Raw genomic sequence first — 23,317 nt, forward strand, 5'->3', positions numbered from 1 at the left:
AAATTTTCAACAGGAATAATTGCACATATAAAAGGTTTATTGCCAGTATGTTTATTAATGTGGAATTGGTATAATTGCTGGCGTATAAAAATCTTGCCGCATTCCCCAAATAGACATTTGAATGAAGTGGTATTTTTAGGTATACCTTGGTGCACTGTTGCCTTATGTGCAGCCAATGTGGCCGTAGAGAAAAAGTATTTCTACCAAAGAGGGCGGGTAGAATGGCACGTGGCGTTGTGCTGGGCTTTTAGGGCATCAGTAGAAAAGTATTGGTTACAAATGCCGCAGCTGAGCTTGACTTGCTGTGAATGTTTGTTGAAATGCCTTTTCAGGCTCGATTTGTATTTGAACTTTTTATTGCATTTATTGCAGACGTAGTTTGCAGTAGATTCGACTGTTTCTGTACTTGAAATATCCAAAAACGACCTGTCGACAACTTCACATTCTTCATTGTTATTTGGATCTTGCAAATCCTGAGCTTCGTCCATTTCTAAAATATAAATGATAATAAAATTACCAAGGAATACAGTAAATAATGGCCAAGGTAAGTATATGAAAAAGAAACATGTGCGTAATGGGAAGGTGACATAAAGTAGCAACATAAAAGTACAACTAATGATAAATTAAAAGGTATTATGCCCGATTGTTTGATATTTGTCACTTTCGACTCATTTCTCATTTCCATTGCATTCTTTGAATTCCACACCACATATACGAACATGGATTCAAATACCCATTCTTGTTTGAATAGGATTGCTATTTAAGCCTGTTGTGTGTGTCACCATCAGCAGAATATTATATGTCTCTGTTACAAGATTTAAAAAAAAAAAAAACAGAACTTCGCGTATTTTTGTGTCTGGTCGTCATTTCTAATTTAATTATATGGTAACGTAGAAAAGAAGCAAAGCCCGATAAAGAGATCATATAACTTGCTTATAAAGCTGAAAAGGGCAAATAAATTGCATGTTGTATTAGAATAGAAGTCTTTTCAACCTTATTTTATTTTCATATACAGCTCATAAAATGCCCAATGCTGAGTAATTCGTGTGATTCTTACTATCCTCTACATTAACATCAACCTAATTACCGATAACCAAAACCGGAGTTTCCGATAACATTCAAAACAATCAACCGGATTTCCGATAACGTATTAAAATCAAAACTTTTGCTTGTAGATTGACAAAACTTCTTTCAACGGACACTGACCATTTGTTATATTGTTGACAGTAAGTAATGGTTGATAAATTGCAGAAAATATCGGGTCACATATACATACAATAAGAATTATGACCAAAATGTCTAACAAAATTGGGAAATTCTACACTTGTAAACTTCCAAAGTAGTATAACGAATCCCGATAGGCAGTTCAACTGAGTGCAGTTTTGAGTGCGGGCCGATAGGCGGTTCAACTGCGTGCAGTTTTGAGTGCGGGGTTTTATAGAGGGGTCAAGCAGTTGGCCGGGGCCACCTGGCGCGGTCAAGCGGAGTTGGCGCGGTCAAGCTGGGCAGGTGAGGAGAGGTGGCGATGTGTAGCAGGCGAGGTGTGGGGGGATCGCGTGTGAGCGTTTTGTATTCCAGGTGTATTCCTTGATGTTAAATTTTCAAATAAAAAGAATTAAAGAACAATGGTTGAAAGTTTACACATTTATTCAATGAACAAATTTACACATAATTTACTGACCTCGTCTAACAGTTGACAGAAAATAGATAGGCGAGAGGTTTCGTTTTCATTTCTCGGAAACGCTGGTATTTCTGAAAATCGCTATGACTTTGTTTTGTAAACAATGAGCCCAGCTATTCGGTAGTTCTATAAAACTGAATTCGGTTAACATGCAAAGAGTTTCATCATATGTTCACTATATTGTGTGGTTTGAGTCAGATCTTTCTGCAGGAGAGGTCATTACTGCCCGTGAAGGACTGCAAAATTTAGGCCTATGCTCGGCGCTTACGGCCTTTGATCAGGGAACGATCTTTATCGTGCCACACCTGCCGTGACACGAGACCTCGGTTTTTGCGATCTCATCCGAAAGACCACCCCATTTAGTCGCATCTGACGACAAGCAAGAGGAAGTGAGGACTTATTCTAACCCGGATCCCATATAGTTTTACGCTATATATTTAATAAAATAATTCATTTTACTCTAAAAGTACTTTGCACCTAAACTCTAGTATGGATATAGCAGAACAGTTTTATAGTATATAAAAACAACTATCTGTGCACTTCGCACCCTATGAGATCACAACGAAAAAGTACGTCACGACGTACATCTTACAATTCATGTCTATATGGTGTCGTTATATTGATAGGCGTTATCAAGTGATAATCCGTATACGTGAAAAAATTTCTTGTCAAATAATATATTATTTCAATTTCGTATCAAATCACTCAACATTTTTATATTTGCGCGGCGGTCATAATTCACATTGTGACCTTGAAATCGCCCCTCTATTTTCTCCCGATCCCGATCATCACTACGTTATGTAAGAAAATCTAATTTACATAATGATTGCGCGCAGAGTGTAAAGGAGTGACGATATACGGTGTGTGGTGGTGTATATATATTTATATTCCTGTTACCAAAGGAAAAGTTAGGACACACTTCTGACATCTAAAGAAACCCCCCTTTCCGCATTTGATTATGTCTGGCATACTCTTGAAAATGAAAAAAGAGTATCCTGCATTAGCTGCATTTTAAATTTCCCTTTATCGAAGCACTTGGTCTCTCTATAGATCTGGGTTTTTACTATATCAACTAGGAAGTCTCATAATTGTTCATGAAAAAGTGAAGATAATGAACAATCTTATAATGATTACACAATTGAGAGTAAGTAGGGTAAACACGGATCCTTGTTAAAGTAAATATGAGTGGTGGCAACTGCGGTGCCAGTTGTCGTGTTCATGAGAATGTGAGGGTTGGTATGTGGTCCAAATTTGGTGGTATATGGTGTTAGTGAAAATTTGGTTGGTAGTGTGTGGTGTTAACGAAAATGTGAGCGGTGTTATGGTTGTGAAACATGCAAACTAATAAAACTGAATCAATCTCTTTAATTAATATTATGGAAAGAAATGCAAAATTAAGGACCTATATAGATAATAGTGTGAGTAGTGTTAAAGAAACCCAAAGTCAAGGGAACTGGTGTGCCGATAGTGGGGAGTAGGTGTTATTTAGCGTATAAGCGGTAGTTTGTGGTGTACAAGTGGTGGTATGTGGTGTTAATAAAATGTGGGTGGTAGTATGGTGGTGACACACAATCTAATATCGGTAGATCAATCGCTTTCATTAATATTGTTATACATAACTTGGGACCTAAATGGGTAGTGGTGTGAGTTATGTTAAAGACGATGTAAGTGATGGCATGTGGTGTGCCAGTAGTGGTATACAGTTGGTGGTATGGGGTGTATAGGTGGTGGTATGTGGTGTTTGAGTGGTGGTATGTGATGTATAGATTGTGTATGAGTGGTGGTATGTGGTGTATAAGTGATGGTATGTGGTGTTAATGGAAATGTGAGTGATTGTATGGTGGTGACACATGCAAACTAAAAACGGTAGATCAATCTCTTTCATTAATATTGTCATGTCAAGAAATGCAAAACTATATAGGTAATGTTGTGAGTAATGTTAAAGAAGATGTAAGTGATGGCATCTGGTGTGCCAGTAGTGGTGTACAGGTGGCGGTATGGGCTGTATAGGTGGTGGTATGTGGTGTTTGAGTGGTGTATAGGTGGTGGTAAGTGGTGGTAGGTGGTGGTATGTGGTGTTAATGGAAATGCGAGTGGTGGTATGGTGGCGTTAATAAAAAAATGCATTGTAGTATGATGGTAATACATGCAAACTAATAACGGTAGATCTATCTCTTTCGTTGATATTGATATGTAAAACTATCAATTCTCAGACCTGTATAGGTAGCGGTGTGATTGGTGTAGAACAAAAAGGTGTTAAAACACATGTGTTAGCATCTGATGTGGCATTAGCTGTGTGAAAATGGTGTTTATGGAAATGTGAATGGTGGTACGTGGTGTATAAGTGGTGGTATGTAATGTTAATGAAAATAATGGTTGTGGTATGTGGTGTTAACGAAAGTGTAGGTAGGGTGTATGTGTGATGTTAACGAAAGTGTGGATGGTAGTAGTTGGCTGGTTATTTCACGTCTCCCGAGAAATTTTCACCCTTATATACACCACTTGTGGATGAAATACTATATATGCTTGGTGGTTCTACCCGTAGCATTGATGGCTCTTTAGCCTGCAAACGCCTACCACCATAAGGCCTTCCGAAAGACCCGTAAATGCGGTGCTTCTGGAGGACCAATCACTACCAATGTTTACGTCTGAGGTTGGCGATGGCATGAGGAGGAATCGAATTCATGAACTTCTGGTTAGGAAACACTCTATCATTGAGCAATGCGACCGGTAATTGCGTGGTGGTGGTGGTGGAAACATATAAAGAACCTAAAATCCAGGAATTATTCATTCACTTTTATGCATTCGAGCAGTTAACATGACTGAGTGTTCAGAGTGTCATGGTTTATTTTCTCGCAGAGATGCCATGATGCGTCACAAAAGACTAAAACACGGGGACAGCGATCAGGAAAAGGATATTGACACGAGTGATGTCTCTCCAACACAGAGTGATACTGACAGTGACGCAGAGGAAGAGAATATCGTCTTTCGCCAAATGGCACATAAAGCGCGAAAACATATTGCCGGGGAGTGGCAGAAGAGATACGAGAAATACTTGAACCAAAATATGTCAGAAAAGAAAGCTAGTAAGAAAGCAGACGAAAAGACCAAAGGAGAAACTTACCAACAGTTTAGAAAACTGTATGAGCGGTTCCTTTACGATCAGTATCAGTTGCAAGAAGATACAACGTACGAACAGGTGACGGACGCCATCGATGAATTTGTGTCCGACAATCATGGAAGTAGTATAAACCCTCCCGATAGGGAGTTCAACTGAGTGCACTTTTTATGCAAATGAGGTCAAGCAAGGGCGGCTTCTGATTGGTCAAGCGATGTCGGGGTCAACGGAGTGGTTCAATATCTAGGACGGGGTCAACCCCAGCAGGGGTTGTAGGCCGGGTGTCGGGTGAATAGGCTAGCCTATGGCCGCTGGTCTAATTTTAGCATGCGGTACTTTCGCTTTGAGTTCCTGGAATGAGTTCCTGCTATTTTTCTGAAAATCGGTATAAAATCCAGTGAAATCCAGTGAAATCCTGTGTATTAAATCTAAAAGAATAACACAAGGTTTTAAGTTGACATGTTTATTAAAGAACAATGGTACAAGTATAGAACAATGCAAAACAGTTCAATAAACATAAAAACAGTTCAATAAGCATAAAAAACAGTTCAATAAGCATAACAGTTCAAGCACAGTCCATTACTTTCTGCTGAGTTTCTTCTTCTTTTTTGGCCGTTCTTCAGTAGGTGCGGTTGGATTCCACATCTCTAACGGTGTGTATTCTCTCTTCACAGAGGGTTTTGAGCCAGGTACGGACCCAATCATCGCATCTATTTCCAGTTGTTCTTCTGGACACTCACTAATCCAGTGTCCTATTTTTCCGCATTTGAAGCAAGGATCCTTTTGTTTGGTTTTCTTGCTGGTCTGTTGAGAATCTGCTGACCTCGATTTCTTACTGGTCTGCGGATAATCTGTTTTCTGTGGGCAATCCGGCGACCAATGTCCTGTTTCTCCACACGTGTAGCACGGGTTAGCAGTGTAATCTGGAGTGTATTCCTTCCTAGGTTTTTTAGAAGTCAGCTCTTCCAGCTTCTTCAGTAGGATTGTGGTATGATTTCCAATCTCATTACTCAGCACATTAATGCGGTTAACGATCCCGTCTAGTGTCGTGGTAATGATGGCGAAATCGGTCCTGCTCATGGGGGCATCTTCTCCACCGAAGGGGAGTTTATCGTATAAGCCCATCTCCAGTCCCGTAGCATCCTGTGAATCGGGAAAATAGAAGCCTAATCCGGGGTCTGTCGGATTCTGGCTAGGGAGGTAATCCGAGGTCTGGGCCATCTTCTCTTGTCGAGCAACGTGGTCTGAAGGCGTGAGATTGAAGCTCGTGGTCTGGTTCGAGGTCTGGGGCATCTTCTTCTCTTCTTCTTTGAGCAAAGTAGTCTGGAGACGTGAGCAAGAAGTTCGAGGTCTTACCCAGTTCAGTCTTCTGATCGTCACTCTTAGCTTTCTTCAGTTCAATGTAGTCTTTCTGTGGTCCCATCTGCTTCTGTACCAGCTGATCTATTTTCTTCTGAGCTTTGTCCACAAATTCTAGTTGTTTCTGAGCCATGTCTTCTGGAAGGTGATTGAAGATCGAATGAGGACTGACACTGGGGCTCCGCTTTTATAGCCAGCAAAATGTCTAGACTATTCTGTCTCGTGGGGGGCACGTGGGGAGCACGTGGTTGCATCATCTTTTTCTGGAAAAACCGGTTTCAGCTAGAACATCGCGCGACCAGCGCGTGCTAGTGCCCTAATTGAACTTGAAAAGCCGGTTTCTCGCGACCAGCGCGTGCTAGTGCACATTGGTACACATTGACTTTAGTGGAATGGAACTTATATTGGTGTTTAAAGTAGCCCTAAAAAGGGCTGTGCATGAAGTTTTTATTTTTAAAAATGGCCGGCTTCATACGCAGGTTCTTCTATATACACGTGTAAGTCATGATCTTCGGATATAATGTGTTGTACTAATTGTCGAGCTCTTCTCCCGGGGAAACGTATCTCTTCGACGGTTTCCCACATCCAGTGTGCATCCCAAAACAATACCCATACACTTCTCCGGTAACGTGGTTTCTCCAGTCGAATAAATCCCGATACTTTTTGAGTGCCGTTCAATAACGTGTAAAACTGGTAAATCATGTACTGTATGAGGGGGGAATTTTTCAGGTACATGTCACTTAAACGCAGGTAAATATCCTCCACTGTTTCATGTGACCGCAATACATAGTCAAAACACCAATTTTTAGATCGGCCCCAGCGTAATCGATGGCGACATCTCTGTACTAAATTGTCCCAGATCTCCATCTCGTCTACATAATCTTCTACTATGGTTAAATTCTCCACTGGTTGTATTCCCTGGCGGCGGCGTCTCGCTCTTAAAATTCTCCGTGTATCCATGACTGAAGGTCAGACAAGAATGACTGTAGAAAAACCAGCTGACGTACAGGTGTTTGATCACGTGGTGCAGGTGTTTGATCACGTGATGCATAACCTTTACCTATAAATACAGGTGTTTTCTGAACGTTCGTTATTTACTATGGGCGGCAGTGCTACTACGAGAATAAATGGATATAGTTATGTACTACAATGTATGAACGTGGCCTTACATAATCCTGTCATTCAAAATGCTCGTCAATTTGTACAACAGATGTCACCGGAGGTCAGAAATGTACATAGTTTTCAACGGATTGCTGATTCATTAGCGGAGAATACCAATACGGGACGTTTACTCATGATTTATTTGTATGCTGAGGAATTGAAACAGAATCTTCCAGACCAGATGAGTGACATTGATCGGATCTTACACGATTGTCTACAAAAAGGATTCGTGGAACTGATTCGTATGAAAGGAATGGCTGCCCTGTTATAAAACAAGAACGTTTTAGAATTTTTCATTTTGATCATCATGGCTGAATTGACCAACAACGTCCTTACCGCTGTATTACAGTATTTCGAGGACTACAAAGAATCGGTGAACAACGCTCGTAGCGCTGCATTACAGTGTATCAAGGACTGGAAAGAAAAACAGCCGTTGAGATATAAATTCGCCATGAAGTTGTTGATCTTTTGGGAATTTCCTATGACCTTATATGAATATTCCAGCGTTTGCAAGCATATAGCCGACAACCTGAACAGAGAGTCTGGATTGATCATGATTTATACCATGGACCAAGAATTTAGACGACGGGAACCTGAGAAGACTGGGGCGATTGTAGCGATTACCGATCACTGGCTGGAAAAGGTGTATAAAAAAACCTAACCGTTTTTCTTTTCCTTTATTCCTGGAGGATGGCCAGCAGTGACAACATCGCAGAAAAAGCGCATAACCATGCATTAGAATGGGTCGAGAAAATGCAAGACGATACGGTGTTTCAAGCGGTTAAAAATTATCTGATAGCGGGAGTGTTTCCATTGACTCTGGACCAATATACAGATCTACGGAACCATGTGTACATCAATCTCTATAACGATGCGGGATTGATGTTAATTTATGTCGTGGGGGAGGAATTCAAGAAACGCATGCCTGAAAAAACCGCCGAGATTGAAAGTATCACCAAGGACTGGCTTCGAGAAGTATACATAAAGTGTGAAGAACTTAATTCATTTCATTGATGAAATCATGAGTGCTAGGGATAACATCGAAAAAACATTTATCCTACAGTGTATTGAGGAAATAGAAAACTTGCCAGATTTTCAAAAATTGAAATCCTGTCTTCGTGCGGTATTATTTCCAATCACTTTAGACAAATATTGGTAGATATGCAGACATTTGATCGAGAACCGTATCAACACCGAGGCATTAGTGTTGATTCATTTAGTAGCCGAGGAATTAAAGAGAACAAAGCCGCACATCAGTGGGGTGATCGAGACCCTTCGAGGACGGTATCTTCATCACATGTACAACAAAATACAAGAAAATGTGTGACTTTTAATCTGGATCATAATGAAGTGTATCTGTTACCCGAAGAAGACCGGACAAGTATCTGGATGACTGTAGCCGCTGATCGATATCGATTTCAACGCAGGATTCGAGAAATGGAAAAAATGTTGGACCCTATTTTAAAAAGACATGTGCATTGGTGTTGTGTGTGGGAGTTATGTATTTGAAATATGTGACATGAATAAAATTGTTTACACGAAAGCTGTGTTTGGTTGAGTCTCTCAGAGAAGGGTTTATTTGTTGAGGAATCCAGAAAATCCTAAAGGTAGAGTGAAAATCGAATCAAATAAGGTGTTTTCTATCGAATAGACCTTATGAGATGTTTTTAGGGATGTACATGGTCGAGAAATAAATTTTTAAAGAGGGGGTGAAGAAACATTGAACCTCGACTCGACCTCTTTAACCGCTGTTTCTTTGAAAACTATGCGACGTAGCAAAATAAAAATAAGTTTAACGCATTCGCCGTCTCAGAATCTATCAGATTAAATCTACCTTGCACAGATATCGAATGTCTAGAAAAAGACAATGAGAAAAAACTCTCTACTCGAAAGCACAAATCCGCCATTTTGACGGCCGCCATCTTGCCTTCGTCTCCGAAGCGAGGGATGTTTTCGAGGAGGTCCGCGCTTTCCTGATATATACCGGCGCACTCGCCAGTTCGCTTCACTGGTGATCCAGCACAGTTGTAGAAGATTTTTGAAGGATTTTAAAGAAGAAAGAAGAATGGCTACAAGAAGAGACCCGCTCTACAATTTCCAGACCTTGCCTGGGTTTCGGTACCGGCTCTTAGTGGTGGCTGAGGAACGGGTAGGGGAGAATTGGGTCGTGCGTTCTGAGAACGACCTGAGCACCTTCTCCCCTTTCGACCAGAGTGGGGTCCGTGAGATCATCTGCCGGGTGCGGGCAGAGTATGAAGGGAGTGGACGCCGCCGCCGCACCGCTGAATCTCCACGGGTACGAGACCGCGCCGACGGGCCCCACAGCCACCCTCACCACCACCACCTTACTCCCCGGCGACGCCTACAACACCACCACCAGCGATCCCATCGGCACCAGTGGAATACAGCCCGGTGCCGATGAGCGACTCACCAGCGTCACCGGTGGAGTATTCACCGAGGTCACCGTCCCCCGCGCCACCTCCCAGTCCAGCCCAGAGTCCGTCGCTGTTGGTGACAGGCACGTCATCACCACCGAGACCAGCAGCCCCTGCAAGACCCCCACCACCTACCATCAGGTTTGCAGGGAGGACTCCACCACCGAGACCAACCCACGCACCGGTGGCAACTCATCCCCCGACGAACCACCCTATGACTGTCCCTGGCTGGGCAGATAGGGCGGTTCCCATCTGGTTTAAGTGCCCTGTCTGCTGGCAAGACAGGGTACACTCTGGTATCACGTGCAGGGGATGTGGGCAGCGCCCAGCTTGCTGCTCGTGCGTGGAAGAGTTACAGGAGCGGCGACACACCCGGGGACGGTGCCCGTTATGCCGGTTTACCGGAGCCAGGGAATGAAAAGTCGGTCCTTAGGACCAAACGGCCCTTTTCAGGGCCACCAACTTTTTTGAAAAGACACTTTTTATGGCAAAAATCAAGAAACACACAAGTTTGTTTTAAAAAAGTTTTATTAACACAAGTAATAGCTAGAATAAAGCTATAATAAAGTTACATTTTCTTGACAATGTAAACATGTTTATGATACTGATAAGCAAAGTCACAAATCCATTGTCTATAATGAGTCCAATTGCCTCCGGCTAATCCACATCCAATACGATAAGGAAACGCTAAAGTCTGGTAAGACAAAGTGCCTAATTCCTGTAAACATTGTTGAAACCAAAGTTCACGTTGTTCGGGGGTATCGGCATACAGGGGTAAGCGTTGAGTGCCTCTCCCGTAATCCCATTGCGCTAACAAACAGATCACATCAGGATGAGTAGAATGAGGCATAATACACACAGTACCCGGTATTCCTCGATCCGCTGCTATAGCTAAATTTCTCCGTCCTAAAGGTTGTCGGGTCGCATACAGATTAGCCCAAGGAAATCGGTCGGCAATACGTTGACTTAACCCATGAGGTTTCACCGTTAAACAGTTACATTGTTGTACAATAGCATCCACCCAAGGTAGAGATAATACATCTCCTCGTAGATCCGTCACCGACATGCTGGTTGACAGGTCTCACAGGTACACGTTGACCGGGGTTCTTGACTGTAAGGACAATGTTGAAACAGGTGGGGTTTAAACTTTCTCTGAGTCCAGCGCTCTCTAAACTCCTGACAGATCTCACAGGTACAGTCCTTATGTGCTATTTCTTCTTCAGGGGTGATGGTACAATGCTGCGGACACTTACACGGTAGCCAGGGTTCTCTAGTGTGACCACAACATTTATAGACAAAGGGACAATAATTCAGCTCTGCCATATACTCTATCCACTTATGTTTGGCCAGGATGTTTTCTTTTTTATAATGAAAACAACCACAAGTTCTCCAAGGTCCTCGGCAATACCCACACACTAGTACATCTTTCTCATCTTGCACGTACCGTTCAAACGACATGATTGAGAAAAATGGTAACAAGTGACCTATGTATATAGTGTTTTTTGATGAGTCATCAACATGACGTCAGCCATCTGAGGTAGGGGATGTTTTCGAGGACGTCCGCGCTCTCGCCTTTTTAAAACGACCGCAACGTCAAAAATCGGGCATTCCGATTTTTTAAAGGAACCAGAACCATGAGCCGTAGAGTAGGACCAGACCCTACAGTGAATGATTATTGTATCAAATGGGAGGAGGATTGGGAGCAAGAGATTGCTCCGCCGGCCTCACGGGAGGCTCTTCCCCCACCGCCCATGAGCCAGGATCTGCCCCCGCCAGAAGAAAACTGGGACGCAGAGTTAGAAGTGGTGCAACGGCCTCCGGGGAGATTGTTTTTTAAACACGGCTGGTTGCCTGTTTTTGTGTTTGACCACGAGCAAGCCCCGGAGGAGCAGAAAAAGAAGAGAAGAAAGAAGAAGAAGAACAGACAGTGAGGGGGACCGAGAAGAAAAGAAGAGAAGGAGAAGAGAAGAAGAGAAGGAGAAGAAGGAGAAGAGAGAAGAAGAAGAAGAAGAAGAGAAAAGACCAAGAACAGAGAGAGAAAGAAAACAGCCCTTTTCAGGGCTACCCATTCTTTTTGAAAAGACATGGTTGATTACAATGACAAGAAAGAAAAAAATTTCCAACGTTTTATTAAACTCCAACTATGAACAATAACAATAACATAGTTTACAATACATTCAGTCTTTGACATTGACAAGTTTGTCCTTGATGGGTTCTCGGTTTTCGGAAGGTCTCTTTAAACCAATCAGCCACAAAACGATCGCGTTGTAAGGCCGTGCCTTTCCAGGGAAGTAACCATTCTCGTACGGTGCTTCTATGTCGATGGCGTTGATGTAAAAAATACACACAGTATTGTCCACAGACATCCGTATTCAAATCTTGATAACAATGGGTGCTATGAATCCAAGTCTCTCCGTGGCGTTGAATAAAGTCTTGGATGTCTTTATGGCTGGGAGGTAATCCGTAAGAATCAAAATATTCGACGGTAGGGCTACTCAAATACAAACAAACCCAATGCGCTCCAGGGCGATCGTGAGGGTCTGTATTCACCACGATGGCTTTGTGATGAGGTAACAGCTCAGGTATGACATCTCGAGGATACACACCTGCAAACGCCGGTCCTAAATCTCGTTGTAAAACATCTCTCAATTGCTGAGTATCCATCTCTCTCTCTTAGTAATCGATGCTGACTTCTCGTTGTTTGTTGATTTCTAGCAGATTGTCGAACACGGCATACACCACACAGTTTAAGGTCCTGGCTACGTTGGCGGCAAATTGCACTTCCACTCTCAAGTTCCCCGTCTGTATGAGATGAAATTTATCCGTCTGGGCTTCTTGATCTTTCGTGAAATCCACACACTAGAGGGTGTAACCGTTTTTATACTCTTCCAGGGTAATGTCCGGAGCCCAGTCCTGGCCTAATTTTCCCAAGCCTTTGTACAGACTCAAATACGATCTCAGGTACTGATCGTCGGTGAAATTAGGTTCCAAAGGTCGGGTTTCCATCATTTCTCCATTGATACTGATTTCTAATTTCTTGACTCTCTCATTTTGGAAATGAAAGGGGTTTCTGGTATTATCCCCATTAAAAGCCGCATTGTCCACAAAGCCCAACACGATCAGTTTAGGCATCTGTCCTTGAAACAGATGATCGGTGATTTTAGATTGGGTGCCACTAGGAATGGTGAAGGTTTTCACTTCCACTCGTCTCAATGGATATTTCGCCGTTTGAGTACTCAGTTGCTGATTGATGAGATTAATGATACTCGGCACAGGTTTGACTTTCCTCACCCACAAGATCATACTTTGAATGACCACTTTCCCACTACTCCCGGCATCGGTCATCATGTAGAACTGGGGTCGAGCGCGATTGAATCTGAGACGGACATCCAAACCATTAGGGAGACATTTCTCTTGCTCAAACAAATCCAGATGTAATCGATCCATCAACACGATCTCCTTACTGTCTGTAATCTTCTCGTGACGTTTTCTCAACCCTACATTCTTGGAATCATCCGGATACTCGGGAGTCGGGATGACGGCCGCGATGTTGACTTTGTTATTCACTACTGCAAATTCCACAGGAGTTTGAGCCAGAGCTTCTAATTTGACCTCATCCATATGTCCTGCCGTATCTTTTTCCCACAAGCTACAGGCTCTCATCTGGGTTTCCAGAGTCTTGGGTGCATAAGACAACAATTTCTCCAGATACGCTTTGTAGGGATAAGTATCCGTCCCCGGGGTAATGACTTTTCCATTGAGACTGACATCGATTTCACTGAACAAGGAATGGAGAATGTTATTCACGGGGGTGGAGGTCGAATGGCCTCCTGTGAGATTCGTTCCATTGGCTTTCGTGAATTTACAGCCCATCTGGAGATAAGTTTGGGATAAATCCAGATATTCATCTCCTTGTCCTTTGATTTCAAATTCAATCGGAGCCGTATCCGAGTTGAGGGTACTGGAAATGGGATAATATTCCATCCATTTCGAATCTTCTAAAGTGACGTTGGTCGGGGGCACTTTAAACAGTTCTAAACTGCTGGTGCCACAAGCGCAAGATTCTCGGTGCATCATATTGGAACGATGTGTTACTCAGCGTGAACTGGGATCAAATGTGTTCTGGTCTCCTTCTCACCCCCTTTTTATAGGGTTCTCAGTCGAAAATATCCAGAGAGCGTTTTGGCTTACCCCTTTTCACTAGCTTCCTACCTCCCTTCCTAGATCGCTTCCTAGGTTGCTTCCTAGGTCTCTTATGAGGCCCTCCCCGAGCTAAGATACGTTGTTTTCTTTTAACAGATCCTTTTCCTTCCTGTATTCCCACCTGTTTTCTTTTGAGGGTCGTGGTTCCAGGCTTCCTGAGTATTCCTGTGCGCGCTTTTCTTCCTCGTTTGGATGGGGCTTTTCGAGACCTTCGCCTACGAGCATACCCTGCTGTCTCTTTCAGGGCTTGGGCACCGTGTGTCTTGAGAGCGTCTTTGAGGGATCGTTTATTATCTAACACATCCATCCCTGTTTTAGCAGCAGCCTTTAAGGCACTTTTAGCCCCCGATTTGAGTAAATCGGTGAAAAATCCTTTTCCCTTCTGCTTTTTAGATTCTGGATCATATTCTTCTGTTGGATGGATTCTACGTCGTCTCCTCTGATAAGAGCGATAAGGGCGGTCGTAATCATAATATCTCTCTTGATAGACAGGACGCTGTTGTTGTTGTTGCTGTTGTGCGGGGGCTCCACCTAATAATCCGCTGATCAGGGGACCCGCCACTTTGCTAGCTATTCCCAACAGGGCTCCAAGCCCGTGACCCTGCTGCCGTATTAAACCTTTATGGTAGTGCATCTTGATGTAAATGAACTTCGTTAGGGGTTACACCCGCTTTTTATACTTTTTACGCCGTCTCTTTCTCTTCTTTCCTTGCCCCGCTTGACCCACAATGGCATTGGCAATCCATGGAATGAGAAACCAGATTCCGTGTCCTTTCTGGCGTCTGACTCCTCGATGGTACTTCATCTTTCAATACACTTTGCGGAAATGAAGTTTGACTAAGGAGCGCCCATTTAAAAACCCCATAGGACGCCCTAAAGAATTCATGATGTGTACCTCAATGGTATCGAAATATTTCTTACTCAGTTTCAAATATTCGGCTCGAATCGGTTCCCAACGGGCTTGTTGTCGATCGTCGTATTGAGCCGTACAGGGGACGACTCTCAATAATTTCAATTTGTTGGTGCCCACCACTTGAGGATCCACAATGTCACAATACACATACATGGCTTTCAGATTGTCGTAGACATCCATGGTCGTGTTCCCCAAGTAATTCACGTTGATCCATTTCGTCATGGTTTCTTGGCCCAGGATCATTTTGTCACTATCCAGACCTAGCTTGTACGCTAAGGGCGTTGGGAAACGAATGCACATGGGGGTGGATCTCAGTGCTTTCCCATTAAACTGATACTCGACACGATCGTACTCGGGGTGATACACTAAGATCTGGTTGTTCCCCTCGTCGTTAGGATTCCCTAACTCGGTCCATACTTTCCACAGGGTTCTCCTTAAGGCTGCGTTGATTTCATTGATTAACGCCAAAGGTTGTGTATAAGCTCCGGAACGGAAGTGAATGCGAATGATATCGAAGGGAAATAAACTATCCCCTCCCGCAAAGAGATGGGACCATGGCGTCAGATCCCAGGGGACCACCACCTCACACCTGGCCATCGTGACTTTGCCCATATTCTCTGTCTTAAATCTTTCCCATTTATAAGTGTTGGGATCTTGGACATGTTGCGTATACGGATCTGGAATGAGAACGTCCACATAAGCCTCGCTATCCGATACGTTTTGTAAGTTGGCCGAGTACATCATTTCGGTCAATCCGACTTCCCATTCTCCATCCGTTAAGTCCATGGTGTGTGGCAATAACGTTTTAAATTGAGCAGTCGTATTCGTCGGAAACGATTCCATCGACCCATCACTCAACAGAGTCATGTAAAACCCTTCTCCTCCTCCTCCAGCCATGATGTCTTAAATGAGCCCCTGTCTCTGTTTCCTTCTCTATTTATACACAACACCGTTTTGTTTTTTCACAATTTTTTATTTGAAACAACATACAACATGACAATACATTCAATTCATTCTTCTTGATCGCGGCCACCACCACCCCACATCAACGCATCCGAGTCTGGTAACGTCAGGGTTCGTCTCGGGGCTAAGCGTCGTCGCATCACCAGATAGTGTCGGGTTCCCCAGCAATCGGCTACATCATAACCTTCATTGATCATGTCTTTAAAATGTCTGAGACAGTCCTCGGAATGGTCAAACCAAGGACTCTCATTTAAGGTCCAATCGGATTCGTCTTGTCGTCCCATCAATCCCCAGAAGGCTTTGACTTTCCAGCGAAACTCTTGATACTTGGTCTTCATGATAAAGGCTGACCATCCGTGAGGTATCAGTATACGTTTGTACAAGTACACAGGATGCGTGGACGTTTTGTGTTGTTTACAATGCATCAAACACATCTGCTTATCCGCAAACCATGCCGTTTTCTTTCCCTCTTGTTTCCAGGCGTACTGTGTGTTAGCCATGGTGAACTGGTGAATCTGAAGAAGATCGTTCCTGTTTTATACTCGGGCTCGCTAACGTCATTTGTGGACTAGGCATGACGTAGCCCACCAAAGAACTTAAGGTGACCATCCAAAAATCGCGATTGGGATCGCCTAAGGCTAACATGACGACCGAGGTGATAATGATGGTTAAACACAGGAATAATTGTGCAAAATACACAATTTCTGCTCGAGGGACTTTTTCACCCAAGAAAGTCCACTGGGCGGTCATGGCCGAATGAGATCCGCTTGCGGAATCCATGAATCAAAACTGGGAGGATATCCTTTCCAACGCACTTTGACTTCTGAAATGACTTTTTTTCCCACACGCCGCTTTTTATACCCTAAGATTTCCTCCACTTCATAGACATCATCGTCTTTAATCACTTGTTGTAATTCCTTCTCGTAAAAGGTTCCTTCTAATTCTTCCCCGTGATCATCTTGAATGCGATAGACGTTTCGTCCTGGCACTTTTCTAGAGATGGTAAACAGTTCTTTGGTCCAATTCGGTAAATATCCTTTTTCAAACGTACGTTTGGCTTTACTAATGCGTACACGATCCCCCACTTGCAAGCGACTCGTGGTATCGGCACTCTGTTTTCCATACAAGGTTTTCCATACGGTCAAGACATTCTTGGCATTGACTTGAGCAGGAGCTCGCCGGATACTGCGATGATAGGTATGATTGTAACCATACACCAGATCCCCCAAGACATCGACATACCGTCGTGTTTTATGACGTGTAAAATACCGCCACATGCGTGCTTTCAGCGTGCGTTGAAAACGTTCCACAATACTGGCTTTGGTTTCGGCATTACGGGTCGTAAAGAAATGAATGGATTTGAAGGCTTGACGAAATTCTTTATTGGTAAATTCTTTTCCTTGATCGGACTGAATGCGCACGGGGCGACGTCCCTCTCGAAAAATCCGTCGTAAGCCTCGTATCATTTCTTTCCCCGTTTTCTGTTTTAAAGGCACGACCCAGGCATATTTAGACAGCACGTCAATGGCACATAATAAAAACGTATACCCATTATTGTCTTGTTTCAAGCTGGAGACATCGGCTAAATCTAATTGCCATTGTTCATCCATATCCGTCACTCGTGTTTGTCGTCGCTTGAATTTCCTCCGTATCGGTTTATGCAAGGTATAGGTATCTTGAGCTTTCACCCATTCTCGAATTTGAGACAGGGTAATCTTGTGTCCTAATTGACGCACTTGACGATACAACGCCTGGACTCCCCCATACCCTGTCTTGGGATCGTAATACAGTCGCTGTAAGATCTGTTCTGGTTTCATGGTAGATTTAACCATTTTCCGATCTCACGTGATGTCTTTTTACTAGCCTCCCAGATATTTTTAGGGGTCATCATTCGTCTGGGAGTTTCATAGAACGATTGGTCAAATCCCGAGATTTCTTGAAATCCGCTCTCCTCTTCCTCTAGAGGTCTAGGCGTACTGATTTTCCCTGGTTTGTCCATGGCTTTTATAACATCCCGATTGTTCACATATCCTTTGGGAGCATGAGTCTCTTTTAACGCTTGAGCAAATTCCTCTAATCCCGTGGGGGGATCACGATGTCTTAAGGGTCTTTGTCGTTGGGCTTCGGTCATTAAATCCACAATATTGGAATCGGGAACCCTGCGTCCTCTATAACTGATTTCTCCTTCTTTATTCCAAGTCACCACTTTGGATTTCTTGAGATGATCGAGTAATAAACCTGCTTTCTTTCGACCCGGTTTATTGACGCTTTTGATAATCTGTTCCTCCAAGTCATCGGATGCTGAGGCGGCTGTGGGTGGTGAGGCGGCACTGGCTGCAGTGGTTGGGGAGGGTAGAGTCGCTGGGGTGGGATGTCGAGCTTGTTGTAAATATTGACGATAGCGATGAAGTTGATGACCGTACAACCCCACTTTTTCTTTCTCGGTTAAATCATCTCGATGTTCAATCTCATCCAAATCACTGCGTAAACCAATAGTCGAGGTAAATTCGGGAGGTTTAGGTAATTTTCCTTTTAATTCGTTGAGCATCGCTTCCGGTACCAACACCATTTTTCGACTCATGATTTCTTACAAATCTTGCCACACACAAACGAACCCAATCCTTTTTGGTGGATGAGTATACCTCGTCGTTTTTTCACGGGTTGAGTCCGGACTAAGCGTCTTAAGATGTGTTTCTTTCGACCCAGTTGTCGCTTCTGAGTAGGATTGAGAGGAATCACCCCTTTTAATAGATTGTACACAATCTCACAAATCTTTAAAATGCAGTCATTGGAACAATGTTTCAACACCTCTGTCTTTAATTTGGTGGAATAGTGAGGAGCCGCTAACGTCTGCAAGAGCGGTAAATGAGGTCGTAATCGACATTCACACTTCTTCGTATGAGCCATGGTAATGAAGGGTGGGGCACCTTCCCCCTCCTTTTTATACCTAGTCCAGGACAACGGCACTCGGATGTTTAGGATCAAAACGCTTGTGATGGACGGTCTCTTCGTGACGATTGCGGTTCTCTCTCGCATTGAAGACCAGAGGGCAAAATTTACATTTATATTTCTTTTGCACCTGAACCGGTGTTGAGGTGGTTAAGGGTTGAAATTTCATGCTTCCAAAGGTATGAGCAAAACTCGGTAGAGCAGTATCACTGGTTCTGGAACTTCCTATAGGTCCATGCATGGGTCGTTCCATTTTCTTTTGAGCTAATCCGGCTTTCAGATTGGCTAACGTTTTAGTGGCCTTGGGGGGAGTGGCCTTGGGAAACGGCATCTTCACAATGAGAGGGGTTTTCTTTGGAGCCCAATTGGGAAACGGATTCTTCATCCTGAGAGGTGTCTTCTTAGGGGACTTCTTAGGGGATTTCTTAGGTGTCTTCTTAGGTAAGCGAATAATGAGTTTAGGAATTCTCTGAGGTGATTTTTTAGCTTTCTTAGCCCGTGGTTTCTTGGTTTTCTTGGGTTGCCCCCCACGGGGCTTACGGCCTGTTTCCCATTTGAATAAATGACGGATAATGGTCCCTCCTAAGAATCCGGCGCCTCCTCGTTTCAAAATGGCTTTTTTACGCTCTTCTTCATTGGACTTCTTATCGGCAATGACACTCAAGTCTTGGCGATGGGATTGAATGAACCGCTGAGTGATTTTATTGCCTGGTAAGACCCCTCGCAATAAATTTCGAGCGCCCATCGCAAACCAGTTGAGTAAGGCTCTACGTCCTAATTCAATGAGATGGCTCCGTTGAACGGGATCCCGTTCCCGTTGTAAACGGCGTAACGTTTTGACTAATTTACTCTTCGCGGAAGGTCTACCCATGATGAAGACTGTCTTTCAAATGATACACCTGCCCATGATGTGACATTATTTATACTCTCGGGGGCATGTGCACAGCCAAGTTGGTAAAGAGTTGACTTCTTAATCTTAAATCGTCCGACGTCTGAGGACTCAAGTCCACTAGTAAATACCCGTGAGGTACACGGGTGGCGTCCTCATAGGCTGGAAGTAAATGCGGCATTTGTAATTGCCGACTTAACACCCCAATCTGAGATTTATCTCGAGGATTTTTAAACAGCACAAGATAGTGAGCATTCAGACTGATGGTACGATGTTGTACTGCTCGATCAAACAGATTTTGTGTGATATAAATGACACTGGTATTGCGATGATGCGCTTTGCGCGTAAACCAGTCGACAATCGATTCGATGGCTTTACCTCCCATCATATCATCAAAAATGAGTAGATGACGCGTACTGAGATCCGCCACTATCTGCTCATCGTCTTGAGGTATATTGCGGATAAAAGTGACCTTGTCCTGTAAGGATTCGTACGCGGACTGCCATTCTCGATAACACCATACTATCTTTTCGGGAGGCGGTGCAATCCACTGCGTATTTTGTACCAGTTGCTTCACAAATTCCGTTTTACCCGATTTAGAGGGTCCAGCCACCACCATGGTAAATTCATGTTTCAACTGAAAAGGCTCAAGTGTCTCGTAGGTATACATCTTGATAAATGACACAAGTTCATGGGATCATACATATTTATTAACAAATAAAAATACGTACAGCTTGCTCAACACTATGTCTACAAATAGGACATTGTTTCAGTCCCGTAGCACATATAGCACAAGTACATAAATGACCACAAGGTAAAAAAGCTATTCTCAAGTCTCTTTCTAAACACAGATGACATTTCTCCGTCGTCGTAGCCGGATTCTCCACACTGTCTACAGACAAGTCTCCCCATTCCTTCCCTGTGTCTCGCATTCGGCTAACGGCGTCGAACATTTGGCGTACCCATTGTTTGCCCTTATTACACTTCAGGTAAGGACAGTGAGGATACCAATAAGCATGTTGTATCCAAGGATTGTCGACAGCTCCCCAATGGTGAAGTCCAAAGTTGCAATAAAAACAGCACGTGCTATCCCCGTACCCTTTGTAAAAGTATCCCGCTTCTGCAATGGTAGGTAATAGCTTCTGCAAGTGTTCGGGAGCATTTTCAAACGACGCTACTCGATCTGACAGTAGAGCATAACGTGGTGTACCCGGGTTATGTAGTGATTCGTAGTCCGTCATTTTGCCGACTGATGGTTTTCTCTAGCATGTCCTTTTTAATACCCGTAAGGCAGCGTGTCATAGTCATGAATACGTTGACGTTTATCATACACCATGCGGTATTTCTTCACCAGAGGAATGGTTCGCACATCATGCTGGCGGGTTCGTTGAATAAAGTGCGGATAGCGGACATGGACTTCTTCTTCTTCTCCTTTTAACATTTTTTCCAACGTATCGAGAGACACGACTCTAGAGGCACGATAATTGAGTGTCAATCCTTTGACTTTGCAGACAGATTTTCCCCCCTGGGTCTCGTATGCATAATTTTTGTGCCCGCCCGACATGTACTTGATGATACGATCTCCACCCAATTCATCGGTCCAGCCGCCTAAACTGTTGATAATGGTCGGATTGAACTGGGTCTCGTCGTGCTGATAGATGATACTATCCGTGTCAAAGTATAAGACACGCTCTCCCAAAGGCTGTAACGTCTCGTACAAATGTAAACGAGCATGAGCTGTTGTAAAACACGCCAGCACCACGTTTCCAAAGGGGCAGTCTTCTAAAAATTCTTCTTTCTCCTGATAATTGATCAGCATCATATCACATTCGGGGCGTTCACGATTTTCTAAGAGTTCGATGCCTTTGACTTCTAAAGTGGCATCTTGTAATTTCTGTTGTAATTCTTCTTCTTCCGTGAGATACAGGGATTTGGATAATTGTAATCGTTGAGCAAATTTCCCCCACAAACAATTTAAAAAGAGTTTGGCAATGGTTCTTCGGACCGGATTTTTCTGGATGTCGGCCGGATTCATGGCAATGCCTTCTCGTTGCTGAATTTCCTCAATGTAATGTTGCTGCTGTTGGGCTGTTTGACAATCCTCGGGGAATCCGGAAGCTTCTTGTTTAATTTTCAAAAAGGTGTTGATATACGCTCGAAATAAGTGGTCACTGGTTTTCTCAAAATGCCAAACTTCGTAAATGCGGTCGAGACGATAGCCTAGATCTAATGCTTTGTGAAGTTCGGTGGTCACCCAGGTGCCAGTGAGACTGCGTTCAGAATCGGTGTGCTGGCACCGCTCGTCGGGTCCTAAGTTGCGCTGTTCCGCACAGGTGCGGCATAAGGGAAAGAGTAATTTGCCCCCGGTCTTGTAAGGTAATACGGGGTGATACAGCTCTCGGGGTGGGAGGACACGACAACGAATGAGCCCGAAATAGTCTCTGACATCGGTGAAATGGCTGGTGATGACTTGGGGATGGTCGACGGGAAATGGCTTGTATTTCAACACGTACGGGTACAGGGAACAGACATCCACGTATCGCATGTCACCCTCCTCACAATACAGTCGTGTAGCATTGGTCCGGCCTCCGTACAAAGCGTCACGGGGATTCAAAGGATCTTGTATATCGACTCCTTGTAAAAATTCCTGTAAGTCGGGATTGGTCTGGGTCTGACGATCAAACTCGTGTTCCCATATGCTCACGACTGTATAGCCTTGGTCTTCTAAAGCACTGGCTCGTTTTAAGGTGTCCAGGTAGAGGTCTTGATACGTATGCTGAACACGATGAGGATGCATGTCAGTCAACAGATTCGGGAAACAGGTGGGACAGCCGTGCCAGTAACAACCATAGAATTCGTACACGATACGAGATTCCTCATCATACCCATCTACTGTATAGGGTCCAAGCGTGACTTCGCCCCCATTTCTAGCATGTCGTATGCAGTGATGTTGATGTTCTAGCCAGGCGAGCCATCGACAAGCTTTAGCTGAATATCGTCGTGCTGGCCGGTAGCCCATATTAGGAATGATGGCGATGGTATTTTCAACCATGAATCCTCGTCGGTAGGCTAAATTAGCCGTGCTGGCAAACGTGATGGATTCTTGAAAGGGGTCTACTTCCACCAGATCAAACAGGGTGGACTTGAAATGGGCACAACACCGGCGTAAAATATCCACATCCGAGATGCAGTAAGCTAAGAATTCTTTCTGGAAATCAAAGACTTTGCCCTCTTGTTGATGGTACCAAGTATAGAAGGCTTCACGATTGGCTGTGGACATATCGTCAGGATTGTAGAAATGAGCGGCCGGGTAAGGACCCACATACTGCTGGTTCTCTGTCGTGTTGAAAAAGTGTGGGAAATATCCTTTTTTCAATTCCGTTAATCCGAAAGCAGAGGGCATCTTGGCAAGAGCAAAGGGTAGAAAGTTGTAAGAATCGATGAATCTCAACCCCAAGACTTGCATGGATAAGATTTTACTGCCGTTCAGGATGACGGTGGGTTTGATACACGCCGTGTGAACCAGGTAATTCAAAATAAACTGCCCATCGTATCCTTTGAAATTGTGGGCAATGATGGTGGCTTCATCGTGTTTGAGTTCCACATGGCCTTGCTCATCGGTCTCGCTCTGTAAGAGCCATTCCAT

General features: G+C 43.8%; 2 protein-coding genes across 2 annotated transcripts; both read right to left on the minus strand.

Moving 5' to 3' along the window:
• Positions 1 to 11,931: 11,931 nt before the first annotated feature.
• LOC130053882 (uncharacterized protein F54H12.2-like) lies at positions 11,932 to 13,831 on the minus strand. Its single transcript, XM_056161529.1, has 3 exons — positions 12,797 to 13,831; positions 12,446 to 12,613; positions 11,932 to 11,988 (listed from the first exon to the last, which is right to left on the minus strand). Exons 1-3 carry the CDS (start codon positions 13,829 to 13,831, stop codon positions 11,932 to 11,934), a joined length of 1,260 nt encoding a protein of 419 aa, XP_056017504.1.
• A 7,116-nt stretch (positions 13,832 to 20,947) lies between these two features.
• Positions 20,948 to 23,317, minus strand: LOC125663160 (uncharacterized). The gene has a single exon (XM_048895465.2). The coding sequence runs from the start codon at positions 23,315 to 23,317 to the stop codon at positions 20,948 to 20,950; it is 2,370 nt and encodes a 789-aa protein (XP_048751422.2).

This window comes from Ostrea edulis, chromosome 4 (assembly GCF_947568905.1).
Source record: "Ostrea edulis chromosome 4, xbOstEdul1.1, whole genome shotgun sequence".
Taxonomy (NCBI): Eukaryota; Metazoa; Mollusca; class Bivalvia; order Ostreida; family Ostreidae; genus Ostrea; species Ostrea edulis.